The 22,994-nt window shown below is 42.5% G+C and overlaps 1 protein-coding gene across 4 annotated transcripts in view; it reads right to left on the bottom strand.

The window, feature by feature from the left end:
- The window catches only part of EIF2B3 (eukaryotic translation initiation factor 2B subunit gamma), a 122,323-nt gene that overhangs the window by 39,952 nt on the left and 59,377 nt on the right, over positions 1–22,994 (bottom strand). For all 4 annotated transcript variants that reach the window (XM_032218434.1, XM_032218436.1, XM_032218433.1 and 1 more), the window contains one exon: positions 20,429–20,518. In XM_032218434.1, the coding sequence (XP_032074325.1) occupies positions 20,429–20,518 (90 nt within the window). The remainder of the gene's footprint in view (positions 1–20,428; positions 20,519–22,994) is intronic.

Genomic DNA, 22,994 nt, shown 5'->3' with positions numbered 1-22,994 from the left:
TCTCTTTGCAAAAAAAGAGGAAAAAATAGAAAGACAAAACTTTTATCATTGTTCTGCTAAGAGATACAAGCTTCCTGCTATGGTACTCCAATTAAAGCACTCATAGTCTAAAGCAAGACTGTATTTCACTATTTCATCTTCTTGTTTTAGAATTTTAAATTATAAACATTGAACAGAAAGGCAGAAATATAGCATATGAACAGAGTAAATACATAAATAAAATATTGACAGCTGCTTGTTAACAAGTCAGACAATTATTGTAAACAATCACTGGTGAGGTAGATAATGTACTAATAAGAATCTTACAAAGGAACTTTAGTTAGTAAACTTTAGCCTCTTCATTTTCTATTGCTTTGTCTATTTTGTGGTCCCACTAGTCTTGCTACTTGTTACTACTTTGTCATGCCACCGTTTGTAATCAGTATTGTCTCGCAGCAGCTAAGTAGGTGATCCACTGTTTCTTCAGCTTATTTGCAGAGGTGGCATTTGCTGTCTGTTGCTGTCTTTTCAATTCTGGCTTAATATGTATTAGTTCTTAAGGCCTGGTCTTATGCAGCTCCAATCACCACCTGTGTCTCTTCAATTTTCCTGCTGTTAGCCATTGCCAGGTGTTGTTATTATCTGCTTTGCCTATTTTTTATGTACTGGCCATGTAATATTTTGGGTTGTTATGCCTCTTTTCTGTTCTTCATTTGTTCTTTCCTGTAGACCAGTTTAGTCTCTCCTATACTCAATTAAGTCTTCATGATATACTAGCCTCAAGGCATCTTCTTCACTGTCCCTCAGATATTCATCCAATGCCCCTTTTTCTTCTTCAACTGTCTGGTGGACTTGCAACATTCCATACCCACCTATTTTCCTTGGCAAGTAGAGTCTGTCAATTTCACTGCATGGATGTTTTAGTTCTGCTTGAGTTTAATTAACTATTCCAGCTGTATATCTAATGACTGGAATTGGCCTGATACTAATTGCCATATGTTATTAATTGCTGCCACTGAGTCAGGACCTTAAGATCTTTTTCACTTTCATGATGTATTCACTTCTAACCTCCTTCTTGATTTCAGCGTGTTTGATATTATCATCTTGAAGGATGCCCAGGTATTTGTAGTAATTGTCTTCATCCAGTGTCTTGATATAATTTCCATAGGACATTTTGATTCCTCCAGTTTTCATTATTTTTCTACTGTTGATGATGAGAGTGGCTCATCTATCCAATCCAAATGCTATTACAATATTTTGGCTGCATATATGAAGTGCTGAGCAGCGATTCAGATGGTTTTTCATACAGCTTCAGACCATCCATGTAAAGGAGATAGAATAGCTGGGCAGATGTTTTTGATGTTTGATAGCCATGCCCTGGCTTGTTCAATATTGCTGAAGAGGAATTAGTGCAATGACAAAGAGTAGTAAGTCTGATAGTAAATCTCCTTGAAAGATTCCTCCCTTGATATTAACCTTTCTAAGTCTATCACCACTTATTATTAATTATGTCCTCCACTGACCTTTGCATAAAGCTTCTGATATTTCTACTAACTCTTCTTGTTTCTAGGCACTTGATTATCCAACCCTGTGGCAGAATCAGATGCCTTCTTGTACTCAATCCAGCTTTCCTTTGCTTTACAGAACAGCAAAGTTGTAAATGTGTGGCCTGATCAGAGATTTTTCATCACTGTGGTAACTGTGAATGGTTGCCAAACCAGACAGTTACTAAATAAGAACTATATCTGTATTTTAAATTGGGCTTGTTTTAAACTATATATTTTAATAGATTTGTAGACACCTAGTAAACTTGGTGCTTTAAAAAAGTATCAGATAAAAATGCAGAAGTATTACTAAGCCAGATAGGGGAAACAAGGAGCTAGAATATCTTCTTTTTACAATTTAATAGGCAAAGTGTTCTAAAGAATGTTGAATTTGTAGTGTAGTTCTAAAAAGTGATGAATAGAACAAAAAGTTATTTTTCATATTTTCAGAACACTACAAAGAATATTAATAAGGCTAGACCTCAATTGTATGCTGCAAGGATAATTTTACTGAAGACTCATGTTTTGGGCATATTCTACAGTTGTGCTCATTTGGTTTAATATTTGTAAGATTTTTAATATGGTGTTGGAATAAGAAAAAATTAGAGATGAGACTGCTGCTAAATTATATATAAAACATTTGGAAGTGAAGTATGAAGAATTCTAGATTTACAGTGTGTGGTCTGTGGCTAGACAGGCTGTTTTACTTCAATGGAAAAACTAGTACACCTGCTGTAAAATCCTAGATTAAAGACATATGTTTATCCTACACATGTGAATTGGTCTCCTGTCAACATAGTGGAAAGGTCCAGTCAACATTATTTTACGTGACCAAAATTTTCCTCACTGTTTGTTAATTTCTTTTGGTCTGTTTTCTATGTATTTCATAATTATAGTTTACCTTTATTCCTTTATGGTCCACTTCTGTTCGTGATTCTTAATTTTATTTGACTAATGTCTTATGTATAAGAGCATTAAAAGCAGGGGGAATGTTGCATTTATAAATTATCTCTCTCTGAAGCAACCTAAAACTTTATCTGTGTTTGTGTGCACTGGCATAAGGAAAAGCAAACACTACCCATTATTACAAAAAGTGATGTGAACAATAGGAATGTTTTATTGTGACTATGGCTAATTGTAAACAGTGATCTCACCAATCTGTACCTCAAATTCCTTACAGAGCATGATCATTGTATACCAAATACAAAACAAAAAGCAACAGTTATATTTGTTGTGTGTATTGCACATTAATACTAATCACAGGTGGCTTTGGCCACCAACAGTTAAGTGTATAGGAAGAAAGGAACCCAAGTGGAGGGCACAGCAGGAAGACTAATCAGGGTATTTCAGGTTGTGGAAAAACCCTTCCAAATGGGCTCCTTTTATGTCATAACAAGCTGGAATTTTCAAAGACCTCCAAACAACAGCTGTAGATGTAAATGGCTCTGCCAGCTGCACATTGGACACAAGTAGAATTAGAAACATTCAAAGCAAATTCATGTAGATTATAGCAAAAATATCCTAAGGATTTGTTGCAGCTGCAAATTCCCAGTGTGGGGCTAGGATTGGATGTGGCCACAAAGAGAATGAAGAACAGGTGAACATACAACTATGGAAGAGCAGTTCTGATGCACTTACAGTAGTAGCCAAAATTGTGGAAACCTTTTGAGAGACAAGGTGTATTTTTGAGGTTTGATAGCTAATAACACCACCTTTTTTTGTAGTAGTACCATAAAATTATATATCAATGGAAAGATAATTTAATCAAGAATGTAAGGCAACAAAGTTAGTTCAATTATCTGTATTCCATGAAATGTTATAGGTCAGAAGCGACCCAGCATTAAAACCCAGTTAAGAAACAATCATTCAATCTTGGTTTCACATTATAACAGCTGCAGAACTAAAAGACTTCGTTCACTCCATGGGAAGACATTGTAAGACCGTAATTCATGCTAAAGGTTACCCAATTAAGTATTAACTGATATGGTGATAATTTTTGTATATCTTATTTTTTCTATGGTGATAATTTTGGTATATCTTGTTTTTTCTATGTGTTTCACTTTTCTTCTTTATAACTGCTATTCTAATAGCAAATCCTTCATAAAAATTATTGCATTACATTCTTGATTAAATTATCTTTCCATTGATATATAATTTTATGGTACTATTCCAAAAACAGTGGTGTTATTAGCCAACAATCCTCAAAAATACATTTTTTCCAAAAGGTTTCCACAATTTTGGCCATTACTGTACATCTAATTCTCTTCCATTTTTATTAGTGATTCCCCTGCTTCCTTATAGAAACCCACAGGATAGATTCTATCCTCGGAGCCATGACTAATACTAAAAAGCATAATGTAACTGTCCTAGGTATACTACATAGACTAGTAGTAGCCACTGAGAACCTGACTAGTAGCCACTGAGAACTAATCTTATTTTCGTTTAAATGCATCTAGGTTTTTGGGATAGCACATTTCACAGCTAACTCTGCTATGCAATGAAAACAATATTTTGTTTGTCTTGAATCTCCAGTAAGCTAGTTTTATTAGATATTCTGGAAGAAAAAAAATCACTTTTTCATAGTGTAATTTGTTTTCAACACACTGGCCCTTTGTGGATTTATATTCCAATTTATTATGAAATGTATAGCTGACTTTTCACTCTTTATAAAGTAAAATTACTATTAAAATCAAGATCACTATCATTAAATGTATGAGCACAGAGACAGCATCTTTTAAAATATATTATTTGCCCTCCATTAAAAAATGCTTTTTGCTTATGTTCCTTTGGGTACAGTCACCTTACTGTTTCCCCTTTAGGGCTGTGGTCTTTTTTCACAGACCCAGCACCATGACTCTAGAATAGTGTTTTTCAAACTTTTAAGATGTGCGGACTTCAACTCTCAGAATTCCCCAGCCAGCAATCCACACATTACTTTAAGAAGTTGCCAAGTTTGAAAAATACTGCTTTAGAATCAGTTTCATCCTATACTTTGCTCTTCAAAACTATTTGGCTTTTAAAGAGATTTTAGAATATTTTTTTATTATTATTATTGGGTTCTGGTTATTTTACCCTATTCCCATCTTTGGGGTATTTATTTTATATGATTCCTGGATATATGTGTGCTCTGTGATATTATAGGACACTCATTTAAATATATATTGTTGTATTGTAATTTTAATTGTTGGTATTATTGGTTGATAAGTTATAAATTAATTTTATTGAGTAGAATTTTGTAACTATTACGTAACTTTTTTTATCTGCATCATCCCCAAGTAAAAGTGAGTTACAGTAGTAAAATCCCAAGGGCAGGATTAACTATAGTATTTGAAGATGAATTGGCAATTCATTCTCAAAAAGTTTATTTATACATAAAATTAATGTATTAGTTGTACTGCTGTTAAGATGAGAATTGCAATAAAGTAAGCTTGCAGCAATTCTGTTCTCAGTTGCAATTGTAGATTGAGGACTATTTGGTACAACCATACATTATTATTGTCCATAAATAAACATTTTGAGAATGAATTATCAATTTATCTTCAAGATAACAATCCAGGCAGTCTGGGTTGTTGTTGTAACTCCAGATGCGTGGGTCATTATATGAGAAGCAGAGGCTGTCCCAGGTAAAGCTATGGAGGTGCTACAGCAAGGTATGGGAAGCTCTGGGAGGTCCAGTGTAGGTCGCACAGAAATTGTTGTTGTTGGTGGTGTTGTTGTGGTATGGGTGCAAATTCAGACAGGTTACATAAAGTGAATGAAAGGGTGAGTGCAAGCACAGGGAGGCCAGAGAAAGAAGGTGGAAGGTTTGTGTGAATGCAGGGAGGCCAGGAGGGCCAAGAAAAGAGAGCTGGTGTGCTTGCAAGCAAAGGAGGATGTGGTGCATGCAAGTGAAGAAAGGCAGTTATTAAGTAACCTGCAGTCTTCCCTGCTGGCATCCCCATGGACCTTGCCTGTGGGAAGCCAGCAAAGAAGGTTCCCAATGGCAATCACATGACCGAGGGATGCTGCAACTGGTTATAAGTGCAAGCTGGTTGCCAAGCATTCATTTAAGAGCCGAGGTGGCGCAGTGGTTAAATGCAGCACTGCAGGCTACTTCAGCTGTCTGCAGTTCAGCAGTTCAGCGGTTCAAATCTCACCGGCTCAGGGTTGACTCAGCCTTCCATCCTTCTGAGGTAGGTAAAATGAGGACCCGGATTGTTGTTGGGGGCAATATGCTGACTCTGTAAACCGCTTAGAGAGGGCTGAAAGCCCTATGAAGCGGTATATAAGTCTAACTGCTATTGCTATTGCTATATTTTGTTCACTAGCAATAGCAATAGCAGTTAGACTTATATACCATTTCATAGGGCTTTCAGCCCTCTCTAAGCGGTTTACAGAGTCAGCATATTGCCCCCACAGTCTGGGTCCTCATTTCACCCACCTCGGAAGGATGGAAGGCTGAGTCAACCTTGAGCCGGTGAGATTTGAACTGCCAAACTGCAGATAGCAGTCAGCTGAAGTGGCCTGCAGTACTGCACTCTAACCACTGCACCACCTCGGCTCTGTTCACGTGACTGCGGGAGCATTGTGTTCTGACCTAGGCTTCCCAAGAGCATGAAGCAAACTCCTTGTCCAGATAAAAACCCCTTTTATTAATTTAGTCATTTAGTCATTTTTTTTAGTCATTTTATTGACATTTATAGGCCGCCCTTTTCCCTAAGGGGACTCAGGGCGGCTTACATTTCATAGGAGGGGAGTGTAAGACAGGACACAAAAGAAATGTGAATAAAGTAAAATAACCAATAAAACACAACATTCATTCGACATTCGGGCGGGGCGAGATTAGGATCTTATCCCCAGGCCTGACGGGATAGCCAGATCTTGAGGGCTGTGCGGAAGGTCTGGACGGTGGTGAGGGTGCGAATCTCCACGGGGAGATCGTTCCAAAGCGTCGGAGCTGCAACCGAGAAGGCTCTCCTCCGCGTAGTCGCCAGTCGGCACTGACTGGCGGATGGAATTCGAAGGAGGCCTACTCTATGCGATCTGATGGGACGAAGGGAGGTAATTGGCAGAAGGCGGTCTCTCAAATAGTCAGATCCACTACCATGAAGGGCTTTATGAATGGTGAGTAGCACCTTGAAGCGCACCCGGAGATCAACAGGTAGCCAGCGCAGCTCACGGAGGATCGGTGTTATGTGGGCGAACCGCGGTGCGCCCACAATCACTCGCGCGGCTGCATTCTGGACTAGCTGAAGTCGCCGGATGCTCTTCAAGGGCAGCCCCATGTAGAGCACATTGCAGTATTCCAGCCTAGAGATCACAAGGGCTCGAGTGACTGTTGTGAGAGCCTCCCGGTTCAGGTAGGGCCGCAACTGGCGTACCAGGCGAACCTGGGCAAATGCCCCCCTGGTCACAGCTGACAAATGGTGGTCAAAAGTCAGCTGCGGGTCCAGGAGGACTCCCAAGTTGCGGACCCTGTCTGAGGGGTATAAATTTTGACCCCCCCAACCTGATTGATGGAACGTTGGCCAAATTGTTGGGAGGGAAACACAACAGCCACTCGGTCTTGTGTGAGTAAATTCAATTTACTGTGAATTCTGCTCATTCACATCCAACAAAGTCTTTCAAGGGAGGATTTACAGTGAAAGACCTTACCTGGCTTGGATAGCTAACCGACCGATATCTGCAAAATTTGGCAAGGAGTCTCGGAGAGTCGCAAACCAATTAAGCGAACTAATTGTTTCCTGCAAACTCCACTCCTCTTTTAGGGGTCATTCATCGTCCACCTCTGGCCTTACTCCCAAGTTGGCTCCTGATCTTTAGCTCTTCCCTTCATTTGGCAACTCTGCGCATGCGCACACTGGGAACAGGCTCCAGCTGTTCGTCTGCCTCACTGATGTCTGACTCTGAAGGCACCTGATAACTGGCATACGGCTCTGGGCCCCTCTTTGCCTCTGACATAGAGCCCTCATCTGAGCCTTTCCCAAACTCCAGGACTGGCCCATGTTCCACCCCAACCTCCTTACTGTCCGAATCTGCTGCCAGCTCTGCTGGCCACTGGCGGGTCACAACACATTGTAACAGTCAAAAGTTTGAAAACCCATTGTTATTCCCTTTGTTCAGCACCCACCATAACTCTCCACAGTTGCTGAACAAACAGTTATAATTTGAGGGCTACTTGAAGTAAATGCTAATCATCCCTAAACCTTTTCCTATGACCACCATTTAAATTTTCAGTAAATCTGCAGGAATGGTCTTCCTTTAGCTGCATTTTTTATATTTTTCATCTTGTTTGGCCATTTCATCTATTTGTCTGCATTTTAATTCCTAAGTTGTAATCTGTTCAATTTCTCTTTTCACATGGAAAATACTCATTATACAACCTGAACATTATCAGGAAGACATCAGTCATAGAACTGACGCGCTCTCTCTTCAGTATCTCTCTTCAGTATCCACACAGCAAACATTCTTTTACAGACATTTTTCCGGCAGGCAAGAAGAAAAAGAGAAAGAGAGAGCATGCATTAAAGCCAGAAGAAGTCTGACTCTGCCAGACCTCCCTCACAGTCCATAGGCCTTGCCAGGAAACACAGGTGACAGCGTGAATGATAAAAAGGCATTGAAAGGGAGAAAGCAAAACTACAGACTGGTTTAGTCTGGGCAATATCTTAATGTAAACCTGCAGGGGCCTCTGTGTACAATATACCACAAAGCAAATCAAGCAGAAGCCCGTGGACAAAATTTACTCTAATCAACCAAAACACAGCTCCTACCCTCTGGTGGTCTTGGTGCTATTCATGGAAGGTACAGAACTTTGAAGATTTTTCTTCACAGCATTCCTTCCAGTCTGCAGCTCAGATGGGAGAAAAATAATCTTTTTCTGAAACAGCTTTCCAGAAAAGGTCACAGTAAAGATCTTGGGAGACTGATTGAGGGAAGGAGGAAGGGAACTGCAGAGGAAGCGGCTTATCAATAGCCAATTTTTTCAACCACCCATTAAGGCTTTTTCTTCTTTCCCAAATCATATTTGATACTTTGCTTCTCTGAATGCAAGCAAGCCAAGAGCATTAAAAGCTTTTTCTGAAAAGCAGATTAACTTTGCTCGGGAAACTGCTCCGTGTAGGGCTATTAAATTTGACATTTATAGGTTCAAAAGTAACAAAATATGACAAAACTAATTATCTAACTTATTACTCTTTAGAATTTATCCACAAGAGTTGTTCCTAATCATCCTCACAACATTTCTTGTGCTCTGAGTAGCTCAAAGTTCTATTTTGCCCTTCTTGTTTCCATGTTCTAGGGATGGGAAAGATCCAAATTCAAATCTCTAGCCTTCAAATTCACCATCTTTGTCTGACTGCTTTGATAAAGGGTTTGGGTTGGTAAAACAGAACAGGAAAGAAGTAGACATTGATTTGAATTTATTGGGGAAAGGGGAAGGCATAAATATAACAGATGAAAACTAAAAATGTAGTTTTCGTGTTTAGATTTCATTTAGGTACCTATAGAAGGGGAAATTAGTACCTCAGGGTTGAATTGGGGATTTCCTGGTATCCTCTGAACTTGGGTCTTTTCTTGCAGATATTTCATTACCAAACTAAGTAGCGTCATCAGGATTTAGTTACAGTTATCAGGAGTAAAAAATGTTAGAATTAAACAACTTTATCTATTGCTATTCCATTTGATAGCAATAGCAATAGCAGTTAGACTTATATACCGCTTCATAGGGCTTTCAGCCCTCTCTAAGCGGTTTACAGAGTCAGCATATTGCCCCCAACAACAATCCGGGTCCTCATTTTACCCACCTCGGAAGGATGGAAGGCTGAGTCAACCTTGAGCCGGTGAGATTTGAACAGCCGAACTGCAGAACTAGCAGTCAGCTGAAGTGGCCTGCAGTACTGCACTCTACCCACTGCACCGCCTCGGCTCCAATTTGATAAATTGGCTGGACTATAATTTCAGTTTCTTTAGCCCTGAAGGCTTCTGTTTGAAATAATCCACTTTCTCCAACTGGAAAGATTCTGAATCAATCCAAAGGTGCTTTTTCAAAAAGGCAACAACTTTCTTTGAAAATGTTTCACTGCTCATCCAAGAGGCATCTTCAGTTCAGCTCAGAAGGTCTGTGTGTGTAGAGGTAAATATACCTGTAGAAAGGAGCTATAGGTCACATCGATAGTAATTGGGATAGGGAACTCCATTGTAAACAATGGGATTCTAAAATGTACTTTCATGGGGCCACAGAGTCTTTTTAAGGTAGTTCTGGCACTATCAGTAGCTGTTGTTAGGCAAATCCTACCTTGTAATAGAATCCCATGCTCATATTATCACCATTTGCAACCTTCTACTGGGTTTCCCATTGATTTTGCAATCACAGCAAAAGTGGAAGTTGGAAGCAGATGGTGAAGGTTGCAAATAGCGGTTCTTGGAGAACCATATTCAAGAGAGTAGGTTCTATGACAGATACTGTATAAGGTTCCTTTCCAGATTCCAAACAGATGGCAATCTTAAACTGAAGAAATTTGGAGCAAACTAATCCTGCTGGATTGAAGTGACCAAGAAGATACCAGCGGAGACAGATGATCCTTTGTGTACCTGGGCCCTGTGCCTTTAGGGCTTTGTAGGTAATCACTAGTATCCTGAATCACATGAGGAAGCAAACTCACAACCAGTGCAGCTTGTGCAGTGAGGGTACACCAAGGCATGCCCATTACTGTCCATGCTGCCACATTCTGGACCAGTTGAATCTTCTGGTGATCTTCAATATTAATGATCTGGCATTCTTCAATAAAGAGAAACCAAACTGATCAGACCATTACATGAGAATTAAGAAGAAAGTAGTGTCTTTTCTTTTGATTTATATCTCAGGAACTAGTAACTTTTTTTTCAAACTGCAGAAACCTAACTGCCTGTCTCATATTGATAGCAAAGAATGTAGCCAATTAAATCTTTACCTTACATCTTGTACAGTTCTATCTTTCCTGTAGCTATGGTTGGCATGCAGCCAATTGCCAGCCAGTATTAGTTGTTACAACAACTTTACCATGGATTTATTACTAAGGAGAATACAGATAAAATAAATCAGCGATACTATAACATGTTATCTAATCTAATCTAATCTATCAAAATATAAAATAAGTAGCCTCTAAACTAAAAGTCTGGTGAACATAAAAATATCAAGTTTATACATTCAAACACATATGTAAGAATTGTTTTGAAAATGGGGAAGAGGGAATAAAAGTAGGGTTTCTTACTACAGAAAACTATTTTACTTGTAGGAAACTTGCTTGCACATTGGTCATCCTTCACCTCCTTACCTGTCTGTAATGTACAGATAAAATTATCATCTTGACTATATCACTTGGCCATAACATTTAAACTCTATCCTTAGCATCTTATCTTTTTCTTTAATTATTATCACCTATGCCTTCTGCAGTATTTCAAGGGGGCAAAGTATTATGGAACATAGCTGTTTCAGCTCCAGCAGCATCTGGAGCAGGTGGGACTAAAAATTATGCCTGGGGTTCAGCTTTAAGTTACTTCTAGTTTGAGGTGAGTACATAGCTCTTCATTGCGGGTAAACCATTATAGCCAGGATCTCCCTCTTCTTCCATAAAAGGATGCCTTTCTTCCTCACAGTAGGTGGTCTCAATTTCATATTAGGAACACCGCAACATACACAGGTTGTATCAAAAATAGCCAACATGAGGATTTATCCCAAGGATTGGATTTACAAATAGACAAAATAATGTGCAAAAAGAAGACCCATACAAAAGGAATAGAAATACTCATATTACTGAACAAAAATGCCTTAATAGATATAAATGAAGACAAAAGAAGGCACATATTAAGTTTCAGTATGAAGTCAACAAGATTATTAGTTCAGTGTGGGAATCCTCCATTGTCTAATGCTACTCAGTGGAAAGTTACCATCATATACAAAAGGGAGGCAGGGGAGGTAATGGGTTGGATTTAATTTCCAGTGTCCAAACAAGTTGTTTAGGTCTTGTCAATTAGAGTTAATTGTCTAGCATTCATGTTGAATAAACTTGCCCCGCACTTGATATATTCCAGAGAGCAGACATCCTGCAGATAACTCTCAGTTAAATGGAACTTGTCACTGTCGCCTTCCTCTTTAAACTGATTTCCCACCAAGAGCCAACAAAGTTTGGGTGGCCTTGATGGCTAACAAAAAATTGTGGTCACTTACAAATGTCCAACATCTGAAGGACAAATAGAAATAGTCCATAACACCCCTCCAGCTAAGGAACGGGAAGAAACTGAGTGATTCTTTATGCAACAAGGAGAGAGATAAACTTTTTAATTTACCCCTTCTCTTCTTCAAACTCAAAATGAGTGAGATGCAGTAGATATAGTTGTGTTATCTTTAAGAAGCTATGTGGCAAATCAGAGGTGGGAAAGAGAATGATGCCATGCATTTTTTATAAGCTCTTACCTTTTCAATGCAACTGGCCTGCATAATCTTCCTCCGACTCAATTATTTTTTAAAAACATAATTAAACCTTACAGATGATGCTTCATTTGTATGTTCTGCAACATAAATGGTACCAATAATGATGGTGAGGAGCACCTTTAAGAAAGTTTCATCTCACTCTCTATTCTTTAATTTGCTCACTGTCCATCTGATTTCAGTGCTAGAAAGGCAGTGGAGAGAGCCCTGGAAAAACTCAAGTTTTTTTTTTAAAGGGAATGCTGAGTCTGAGAACAGGATTGGAATAACTATATGCATATGTTCAAAACTGAAACATGGTACCTAAGAGGAAGTAGGAAGATGAAGGGATCTTCTCAGTATTTTCTGCTTCTCTTTCATTTCTTTTATACATGTGAGAGCCCATAAGTAGAAAAAGATCGTTGGCTTACCTGAACGGTCGTTCTCAGGGCACTGCGAAGAGAGTCCAAATGCTGGGTTAACACAGCCTATCTGCCCTTGGACTGAGTGATGTTTTTGTTGACCACGCCTCCCTTTGCCTGCACATGCTCAGTTCGAAAACGAAGGCACCGTCCTGTAATCATTACAGTCAATACAGCCACATCGTTCAATATACAAACGCCCGGGTGGGTTTGGACTCTCTTCGCAGTGCCCTGAGAACGACCGTTCAGGTAAGCCAACGGTCTTTCTCCAGTGCACTGCTCAGAGAGTCCAAATGCTGGGACATGCCCAAGCTATTGAGTCCCAGGGTGGGGAAGCGCCGAAGCCTCTGGCATTTCAGCCACTCTTTGTAATACTCTTCTGCCAAAGGAGGCTTCGGCTGAGGCAAAGGTGTCAATCTTATAGTTTCTAATAAAGGCCGTGGGGGAAGCCCAGGTGGCCGCTCTACAAACGTCTAGGATAGAGGCCTGGGTTGCCCAGGCTGCAGACGTTGCAGCGCTCCTGGTGGAGTGAGCGGTGACCCGTCCCGGAGCCGTCTTGCCCTGGTGTTCATATGCCAGTTTGATGCAAGCACGCAGCCAACGTCCCACAGTGTGAGAGGAGACCTTGCGGCCCAGGGACGCAGGGAGGAAGGAGACAAAGAAAGCCTCTGACCGGCGGTAGTCCTTTGTTCTCTTTACATACGTGCGCACAGCCCGTCTCACGTCCAGCTTGTGCCACTCACGCTCCTTAGGGTGAGAAGGATGGGGACAGAAGTTGGGCAAAATAAGCTCTTGAGTCCTGTGAAACAGAGAGTTAATTTTCGGAGCAAATGACGGATCAAGTCTCAATATTACTCTGTCCGGGTGAACTACGCACAAATCCTCCCTGACAGAGAGTGCAGCAAGCTCGGAAACCCTGCGAGCGGATGTAATGGCCACCAGGAAAGCGGTCTTGATGGTGAGGTGGCGGAGACTGGTCTTTTTCAAAGGTTCAAATGGGGCTTTGGTCAGGGCCTTAAGCACAAATGGAAGATCCCATGACGGATACCGGTGAACAGCTGGAGGGCTGATGTTCGCTGCTCCCTTGAGAAAACTCTTGATCTGAGGGAGCTGACTCAGCGAGCGAGAGGCGCCCTTTGCCAGGATGGTAGACAACGCTGCAACCTGGCGTCTGAGGGTGCTGACTGCAAGGCCCTTATCCAGACCCTAGACTTGCAAAAAGTCTAGGGTCTGAGGGATCGAGGCTGAGGAGGCCACTATGTTCTTAGTCTTGCACCATTGTGAGAAGACGGCCCAGGTGGCATCGTAGATTCTAGTCGTAGAGGGCTTCCTGGATGCTTGGATTGTTCGAATGACCTGGTCAGAGAATTTTTGCTTTCTCAGGAGCTCCCCCTCAAGTGCCAAACGGCTAGCTGCAGCCACTGGGGCTCCGGATGGGTGATGGCCCCCTGGCTGAGGGCAATCTTGTCCCGGGGGATCCTCCAAGGTCTTTGAACTGAGAGGCTGACCAGGTCTGCATACCAGGGCCTTCTGGGCCAGAAGGGAGCCACCAGAATGAGGTCTGCCTTTTCGGTCAGGAGTTTGTTCACCACTTGAGCGATGAGCGGAAGTGGAGGGAAGGCATACAGAAGTCCCTGAGGCCACGCTGACCTCAGAGCATTTGTTCCCTCCGCCTGGGGCGAGCGGTAGCGACTGAAGAAGCGTGGGAGCTGTGTGTTGTTGTGTGTGGCAAACAGGTCTACCTGTGGCTTGCCGAATCTCCTCACGATCTGCTGGAACAGGTCCGGGTGCAGGCGCCACTCCGAGTGGTCGATGCGTTGGCGGCTCAGCCAGTCTGCTTCCTGGTTGCTTACGCCGGAGATGTGATCTGCACTGAGAGAAGCCAGATGACGTTCCGCCCACCTGCCCAGCGCCTCCGCCTCGAGCATGAGGGCCTTTGACCGAGTGCCCCCTTGCCGGTTTATGTGCGCTTTTGTCGCCACATTGTCTGTCATCAACAGTACATGAGCCCCTCTTACTAGAGATGCAAACTTTCTCAGCGCTAGGCGAGCTGCCCTCAGTTCCAGCCAATTGATGCTGTGGGCGGCCTCCCTCTGAGTCCATCGGCCTTGGGCTAGGTGGCCCTGACAGTGGGCGCCCCACCCCAGGAGGCTGGCATCCGTGGTGACAACTAGTCTCTCCAGCTCCTTGAACAAGCAGCCCTTCCTGACTGCCTTGGACCTCCACCATGCCAGAGACCGGATCACCTTTCGTGGGAGCCGAACCCGCTTGAGTGAGTTGCTGTTCTTGGCCCTCTGCATTGGCAGCAGAAACCACTGCAGCTCCCTGGCGTGAAGACGAGCCCAGGGAACCACCCCCAGGCACGAGATCATTATCCCCAGGAGCTGGGACAGCTGAATGATGGGTACCGACCTGGCAAGGCTGCAGTGCTTCACTCTGCGTCTCAGGTTGGACAGCCGGTCTGGCGAAAGAAATACCTGGCAGGAGGTGGAGTTGATGACCGCACCCAGGTGCTGTATACAGGTGGATGGTCGGAACTGACTCTTCTCCATGTTGACAGAGAAACCATGGTACTGCAGGGTCTGCACAGTTAGAGAAACATCGCGGTGTGCCTGCTTGGTGGTGAGAGAGTGAATGATTATGTCGTCTAAATAACATTCCAGACGAACCGGATGGTTGCGGAGATGAGCCGCTAGCACTGCCAGAATTTTGGTGAATGTTCTGGGCGCAGATGATAGCCCGAAGGGAAGAGCCCTGTACTGGAAATGCTCCCCTTCCGCACAGAACCTCAGGAACCGCCTGTGTGCCACATGGATGGGGACATGCAGGTAGGCCTCTTTGAGATCTATTGATGTCAATAGGTCCCCCTCCCTCACACAGTCCAGGATGGAGTGGAGTGACTGCATCTTGAACCTCTTGTAAGCCAGATGCTGATTTAGGCTCTTGAGGTCCAAGATGGCCCTCCACCCCCCTGAACTCTTGGGCACTAGGAAGAGGATCGAATAGAAGCCCCTCCCCTGCTGATCCCTGGGGACTGGCTCTATCGCCTCTATCTCTAGGAGATGGCGGATTTCTGCCCTCATGCGCTCCCTCTTTTCTGGGTTCCTGGGGGTAGGACAGCGGATGAACTTTCTTTGGGGAAAGGATAGGAAGTCCAGGACAAGGCCCTTGCGAATGGTGTTGAGGACCCACTTGTCCGATGTTATCTCCTCCCACCTGTCGGCATACAGCTGTAGCCGACCCCCGATGGGGGGATCCCTGCGACCGTCACTTTCCTTTACGAAAGGGCCGGGATCCACCACTGTTGTTTCCTCCTCCTCGGAATGGTCTCCAAAAGGAAGACTGGGAATGGTTGGCACGAGCCCCGAAGGATCTGTCTTGGTGCCTATCCCCCCCTGCCTGAAAGGGCCTCTGATAGGAGGAAGGGTGAGAAGGTTGCCCTGTTTCCTGGCTCCTGTAGGGTCTCTTACGAAAGGATCCCGCCCCTTTCCGGTCACCCCTTTTAAAGGTTGCCGGAAGGATCTTGCGTTTGTCCTTGGTTTCGGTGACAAACTTGTCCAGGGCCTCTCCAAACAGAAGGCCCCCTTTAAATGGGGCCGATGCCAGCTTCCATTTCGGCCTGCCAATGCCTGAGCCATAGAAGGCGGCGGGAGGTGATATTGGAAGCTAGAGCTCTGGAAGAGAATTTTGCTGCTGTCAAGGTGGCATCCGCCGAATACTCGACAGCGGTAATAATCTTGGTTAGCTCATGGCGCCACCTAGATTTCCTGGGCGGGGGTCTGGACCTGAGTTGGCGCAGCCAGAATAGGGTGGCCCTAATAAAAAAGGAGGCAGAGGTGGATGCCTTGATGGCCCAGGCAGATGCCATGTGTGTCTTCTGACATGCCTTTTCTGACCTCTTATCTTCTGCCTTAAGTCCCTCTAGGAGCTCAGCCGGCAGGTTGGAATTGGAAGTCAGAGACACGACTGGGGCATCTACTTCCGGGAATTTGAGGATTTCCTCCATTTTATCTTCTACTGCATATAGAGTTCTATCCCCCCCACTGGGGTTGGTCAGGGTGCCCGGCTGTAGCCACTGGCGCTGCACTGCGTCCATAAATAGGTCTGGCACAGGAATAACCTCGGGAGTCTCTACCGTCTCTTTGAACAACCCATGCTTAAGATCCTTGGAAGTGGAAGCCTGAGAGGCCTCAGGTCTGGAAGTGGGGCCTAACTCTGTGGCCGTCATGGCTTTGTGTAAGATAGACTTGAATAATGATGGCTGAAACAGGCCAGTGAATTTTGGCTTGTCAGGGGCAGGGTTCTCATCCTCGGAAAGGACGAAGATCTCCCCTTCTTCCTGCTCAGAACTTGAAAGCCCAGAGTGGGAAGGGCTTGAAGATGGGGAGGAGGATGCAGGCTCCTTAGAAGTGGAGGCCCTAGGTTTGCGTTTTTCCTTTGGGGCCTTGCCCTTGCGAGAGCCTTTGCGCTTAATGCCCTCAGCTATCCCTTGAGAGATGGCTAAGGAAATTACCTCCCTCATTTCATCGGAAAGAGCAGGGCTTTTTCCCCTTTTTCTCTTGTGTTTACTGGGCCTGCGCTGGCTAGGCCTGCCTGAGCTGGGTCCACCCCTCCCAAGGGGGGAGTTCTGGACAGAATCTCGTTCCTCTCCAATGGAGGAGCTAGGGGAGTTGGGGTACCCCCAAGATGCTTCAGGAGATGGATCCCTAGATGCATAGTTATTCCCAAACAAGAATTCACTTTCCCCGGGGGATTGGGCCTCACGATCAGGGGAAGCTGACTCCCTGCTGTGACGGTCCGGGCTAGGTTCTGGCTGAAGGGGCCTTGAACCCTCCCTGGGATCCACTGTGGCTCCTACTGCTATTGGCTCTTGGAGAAGACCTTTCAAGTGAGCCTTTGTGCCCTATGCCTTTATTTGCAGAGGGATCCAGCTTGCTGCGTTTGCTGGAGGGCCCCACCTGTTCCCCTAAGGCCTCCCTGCATTCCTCAGCCATTTCAGGTCCCCACGAGGCCTGGAATATAGCTGGGTTTGGGATGGGCACGCGCTGGCCTTTGCGGTCCAAAAGCGCTGGCAGAATCTCCAGGAGGGAAGGGCCGCCTTGGGGTCGGATTCCTTCCTCCCACCGCCCTCGGTTCCCCGAGACTTAGCTTATTTTCCGGAGGGAGAGACTAGCTGGCTCCCCAGTCTAGTCTCCAGCCTCCCCGCGGCGTTCTGCAGTCGTTGAGGGCTCGCTGAGGCTCCGTTGGCTGGCTGGGCTCTTCTTGCTGTCCTCGCTCCTCGCACGCTCCTCGCTTTGCCGCTCTGCACAGTGAGTCGGATCGATCCAAAATGGCGGGGGGTGTGCACGCAGCCGCTTCCCGCTCTTTCCAGCCTCAAAAAGCGCGCGAAGACTCCAGCCGTCGCTGCTGATGCCGGGCAAAATGGAGCAGGCGAGGGAATCCTAGCAATCCGGCTCGCCGGCTTTAGAGCCTTCCCAGAGCCTTCGCTGGACCTTTCCTCTCCGTGGGACGCCCCTGCTCCAACAGGGAACTTGGTTTACCCCACCCTTTGCTCCAGTTGCTAGCCAGCCCCCACTGTGCAAGCCTTTTCAACCCCCTGCAGTGCTTGCAATTAGCAACAGCAGGGAAACCCGGCAGCCCTTCTCTTAAAGCGACAGAAACCTCAATGGAGGCAAAAGGACAGACCTGATGTAGAAGCGTGATTTCCTTTATCTGAGAAGTTAAACGTGGTCCAAATTGGGAAACTTTTTCCAGCCTTTCTGCTCTTAGACTGGAGCTCTCCCAAAACAGTCCTAGCTCGGGCGGACTGAGTTTTCGAACTGGGCATGTGCAGGCAAAGGGAGGCGTGGTCAACAAAAACATCACTCAGTCCAAGGGCAGATAGGCTGTGTTAACCCAGCATTTGGACTCTCTGAGCAGTGCACTGGAGAATGAGGTAGAACTCCTGCAATGCATATCATTAAAATGCACAGTGCATTCCTTGATAATCCATGAGTATAAAAAGAAGGCTCATGGGATATCAGGGGATTGCATCCATGTGATCACAAATTGAAGAGGGTGTTATTATATTTAAAGCAAGAAAAACACTAGTTGTATATTGTAATCTGCTTTTTAGCAAGACAAAGGATGTTTCCAGTGTGACATTCAAATATATATTTTTTTTAAATATATTTTATTCAATTTTCACATTCCATTTGCAATCATTTATATACAGGGTATTTACTATAAGAAAAGAAAAAAAAGAAAAAGGGAATAAAACGAACAAATAAAAAGGAAACACAACTCATCATTCACAACCCCACCTAACCCTTCCATCCTCCATACACCCCATCTACCCCCTCCAACTTTCCTTTCTCCCTCTAACACTCCCCTCCTACTTCCCTTTCCCCTCAAACCTTCCTTCTCCCCTTACTCCCCGAACACCCTCCTTACATTCCCCTTACTCCTTCCTTACTCCTCCCTCTTCTTTCCCTCTACCTCCCTCCTTGGTGTATGCCTTTATTCGAGTGTTGTTTGATCTGATAAAAGTAAAATGAACCAAGGAAAAAAAAGAAATAAAAAAAAGGAAAAAAAATAAAAAAAGAACCACCGTATATAAATACATTCTTGTTCTTATTAAGACTATGTTAACACCCCCCCACCCCACCCCCCACAAATCCCCATCCCTAATCCTCCCGACTTCCCAGGGCCCACACCTGGCACTACCTTCTGTCTAAAATATCTTGTATACATATGGATTAAGAAATAAAAGTAATATATCAAAAGAAAAAAAAAACAGAGAAAAAAAAAAGAGAAAAGAAAAGAGAAAAGAGAAAAAAGAAAAAAAAGAAAAAAAAAGAAACCACTCTTTGTGTTGATCTCAGCCCCCCATCTTTGTCTATGCTTAAATAGTATAAATCATTCTATCTATATTTTATTCTCGTCTCTTACTTCTTTGCTATTTACCCCAACCTTCTGTAGATTCTCCCGTTCCTCTTCCTAAACCTCATGATCCCTTCCGATAAAATTTAAGCAACGTGGTTCATGCCATATATTCAAATATGACTTTACAGACGGGTAATCAAACTTTCCCTTCTAGTAAAATTTAAACAGCGTAAATGATCTTTCTTTACCCCCTTTTCAAACAGTAATTCAAAATCCCCTACTTAGTAAGATTAAACAGCGTAGATCAAATATTACTTTACACAGGAATCAATTTCTATCTTAAGATAATTCCAACCGACTTCCTCTTCTAATAGGATTTAAATAACGTAGTTCATTCCACATGCATTTTACCCTCATCCCTCACTTGTCTGATATTTACCACTATCAAATTTATACTAGCATTTGTTTAAAATATAACTCAGAGCTATTTCAACCAACTTTCCCTTCAAATAAAAGTTAAGTAGCATGGATCATTCCACATATTCAAATAATACTTTCAGCAAGAGTCAGTTAACCTTCTATTTTAAAGTAATCCCTTCTAACAAAGTTTAAACAACATAAATCATTCCGCATTCTTTTTACACTTATCTTAAGATAATCCCAACCGGCTTTCTGTTCTAATAAGCTTTAAACAACGTAACTTTTACCCTCATCCCTTGCTTGTCTGATGTTTACCACAAATAACGTAGTTCCTTCCACATGCATTTTACCCTCATCCCTTACTTGTCTGATATTTACCACTATCAAATTTATACTAACATTTGTTTAAAATGTAACTCAGAGCGATTTCAACCAACTTTCCCTTCAAATAAAAGTTAAATAGCATGGATCATTCCACATATTCAAATAATACTTTCAGCAAAAGTCAGTTAACCTTCTATTTTAAAATAATCCCATCTAACAAAGTTTAAACAACATAAATCATTCCGCATTCTTTTTACATTTATCTTAAAATAATCCCAACCGGCTTTCTGTTCTAATAAACTTTAAACAACGTAAATTTTACCCTCATCCCTTGCTTGTCTGATGTTTACCACTATCAAATTTATGCTAACGTTAATTTAGAATCTAGCTTAAAGTAGGACATTCAAATATTTTTGAAGTGCATTTGGGTTCTAGATCTTTTTCCTTACCTGCTCTCCACAAGGAAGTCTATGACACATTTCTTCAAACAGTACAGATGAGCATCCATCAAACCTGTCCTAATGTGAATTCGTGAATGCCTGGAGAGGAAATAACAGAGAATGAAGTCACTTAGCTCTGCATTCCAGAGTTACTTTAAGAGCTCCACTTTAAAATTTCTTGATGGTAAAATTTTACAAGGGCCATCTGTGTTCCCAAACCTTTGCTATGGAATTAGTGGAGAGGTAAATTGTGATGGCTCCCATGACTTTAATTTGTCATACAAACACACACCTGCTTATCCAGTTTGTCACTGATCCCATTCTGTAAGTACATCAGGCTCTAATCCTTGAAAGCTGATGTTACATTAATTCTATGCCACGTTGTTCTGCAGGAGACTTTTGTTTAAGGTTTGGTATCAAAGGGAAAGACTGATATGAACTGCAGCAACAATTTAAATTAGAAATACCAATATTGCCTAATATTATTTCTGCAAACTATTTGCAATGTTTCCTTTATCGGATTCTCTTCTGCTTCCATACAAATACGTTTTTTTCAAATAAATTTTACCAATTTAATTTGTTTACTTCTTTTTTTTTTTTTTGGAAAATACAACAGAACATGACATTTACAGAATATTATTATTTTGGTAACAACAAATATTTCTAACCATAAAAAGTACTGGTTCCTATTGATTTTTTCCACTGAGTTATTTTCTAAAGTTGAATGTATGAATTTTAGAGAAAGCTTTAGGAATTGTGATATCATGTGTTTTATATAACCTTTGTCCAGATAGATAAGTGTGCTCAACTTGTAGCTTATTTAGTAACAGGAAATGTAATCTATTTGAAATAGAATTAAAAAAAAAAATAATCTCTCTCTATTCTTTTAAATCAGTTTTACCTAATCCAATGTTATCGCATTAGAAAAGCACTAAATTGGGGAAAGCTACTTTCAGTCTCCTAAGAAAACAAATGAAAGGAAAAGAGAAATGCAACCTTTTTTTGATGTAACTGAAATTTTTTTTATGAGGATTCTAAATTTTGGCTCTAAGCATATAATACCTCTAAATAAAGAATGTACAGTAAACCTTGCTTAATTTCCCTAATTGTGACTTCTAAGTGAAGTGGCTGTTAGGTGGAACATCACATGGAGACACTACTTAGCAACGGCAGTTTCAGTAGTCCTTATTGTGATTGTTATGGGAGGACTGTTCCATCATTAGGTAAAAGCAAACCCTTCTCCTGCCTCGCTGCATCCGCCTCTGCTTCAACACTCCCATCCACCTATCCCTCTCCCATTTCTGTCCTTTTGTCTTTCCTACACCATCTTTTTCCCTCCGAGATGACAAAGGACAGCTAGGGCCAGTAAGGGGTGGTAGGGATGAGCGATAGCAGTGGAGGGCAGGGCAGTCAGAAAGGACAGATTTGGGAGAGATAAGTGGGTGGATGGGGAGTTGAAATGCCCCTGTGGATGTAAATGATAGCAGACTGATAAGCAACTAAATTTTGATCTCATGACTGCAGGGATGCAGCAATAACTGTAACTTTGAGGACTGGGCATAACTACCATGTGTTCAGCACCATCATAATATCAATCAGTTGCCGAATGAATGGCTGGTAAGCAAGAAATATCTGTACTCATTTTTCAGAATAGAACAATTCAAAATGGCAATTTCAAAGACTTTGTAGGTATTTAGTTATAGGAGAGCAATTGACCAGGTGATCTTTATATCTCCTTTGAGCATAAATCTTATTTTTTCCATTAATCCTTCCGTAGTTTAGTAATTCTAAGATACAGAAAGAGATATACAAAAATCATAAACTCACAAAAATACTTGTACTGGCATACATAGACTGCTACTAAAAGACCCCAAAGAGGACACATTAGACTATTCTGAGTTAGAGCTGGAAGTGGTCGTAGATTCAAAAAACTATTTTCCACCATGAACCCTACCTCTGGCCACAAAAAAGTTGCCTGTCCTTGCAAAATACCAATAGCAACACACTTTAATAACTATTCCAGATTTGTTTCTACTGTAATTCTGTCATTTATATCCCTGATCGAAGATAAAGGATCCAAAATGCACAAGTATATGGATATATCATCAGAAACAAGCCCACTAAATTTAAGGGGATTTCCATCTTAATAGGCATGATAATTATCTGGAGGTATTGCTGAACATAACAACGCTTAATATTTTGTAAGAGTGTTTTATGTTGAAGAATGTTCCACAAACCAAGTCTCCTCCATTACCTTCAATGATAAGAGAGCTCTATATGTTCCTTCCACAACAGATGCGAAGTTCATGAAACAAGTATGAAATTTTTGGATTTTAACCAGAATATTTATTATCTGCTCTGAGGATTTACAGATCACTGTCTGTACTACACCTATTTGTTAGGCAAGGTACCGTATATCAGCTCCTGCCTTTGAAAAAGCCCTGGAAAATTCAACTCTTTCTCTATCCTTCTTAATTGGAAAAGACATGTTACAGATTCTGAAATTCTCATTTGTTGCTATGCAAATCCAGGGCAACTGCAAGTCACATTCAACAACAAAAGTCCCATATGCATT

Source organism: Thamnophis elegans, chromosome 5 (assembly GCF_009769535.1).
Source record: "Thamnophis elegans isolate rThaEle1 chromosome 5, rThaEle1.pri, whole genome shotgun sequence".
In the NCBI taxonomy this organism is placed as follows: domain Eukaryota; kingdom Metazoa; phylum Chordata; class Lepidosauria; order Squamata; family Colubridae; genus Thamnophis; species Thamnophis elegans.
This window is presented reverse-complemented; position numbering and strand designations above follow the sequence as displayed.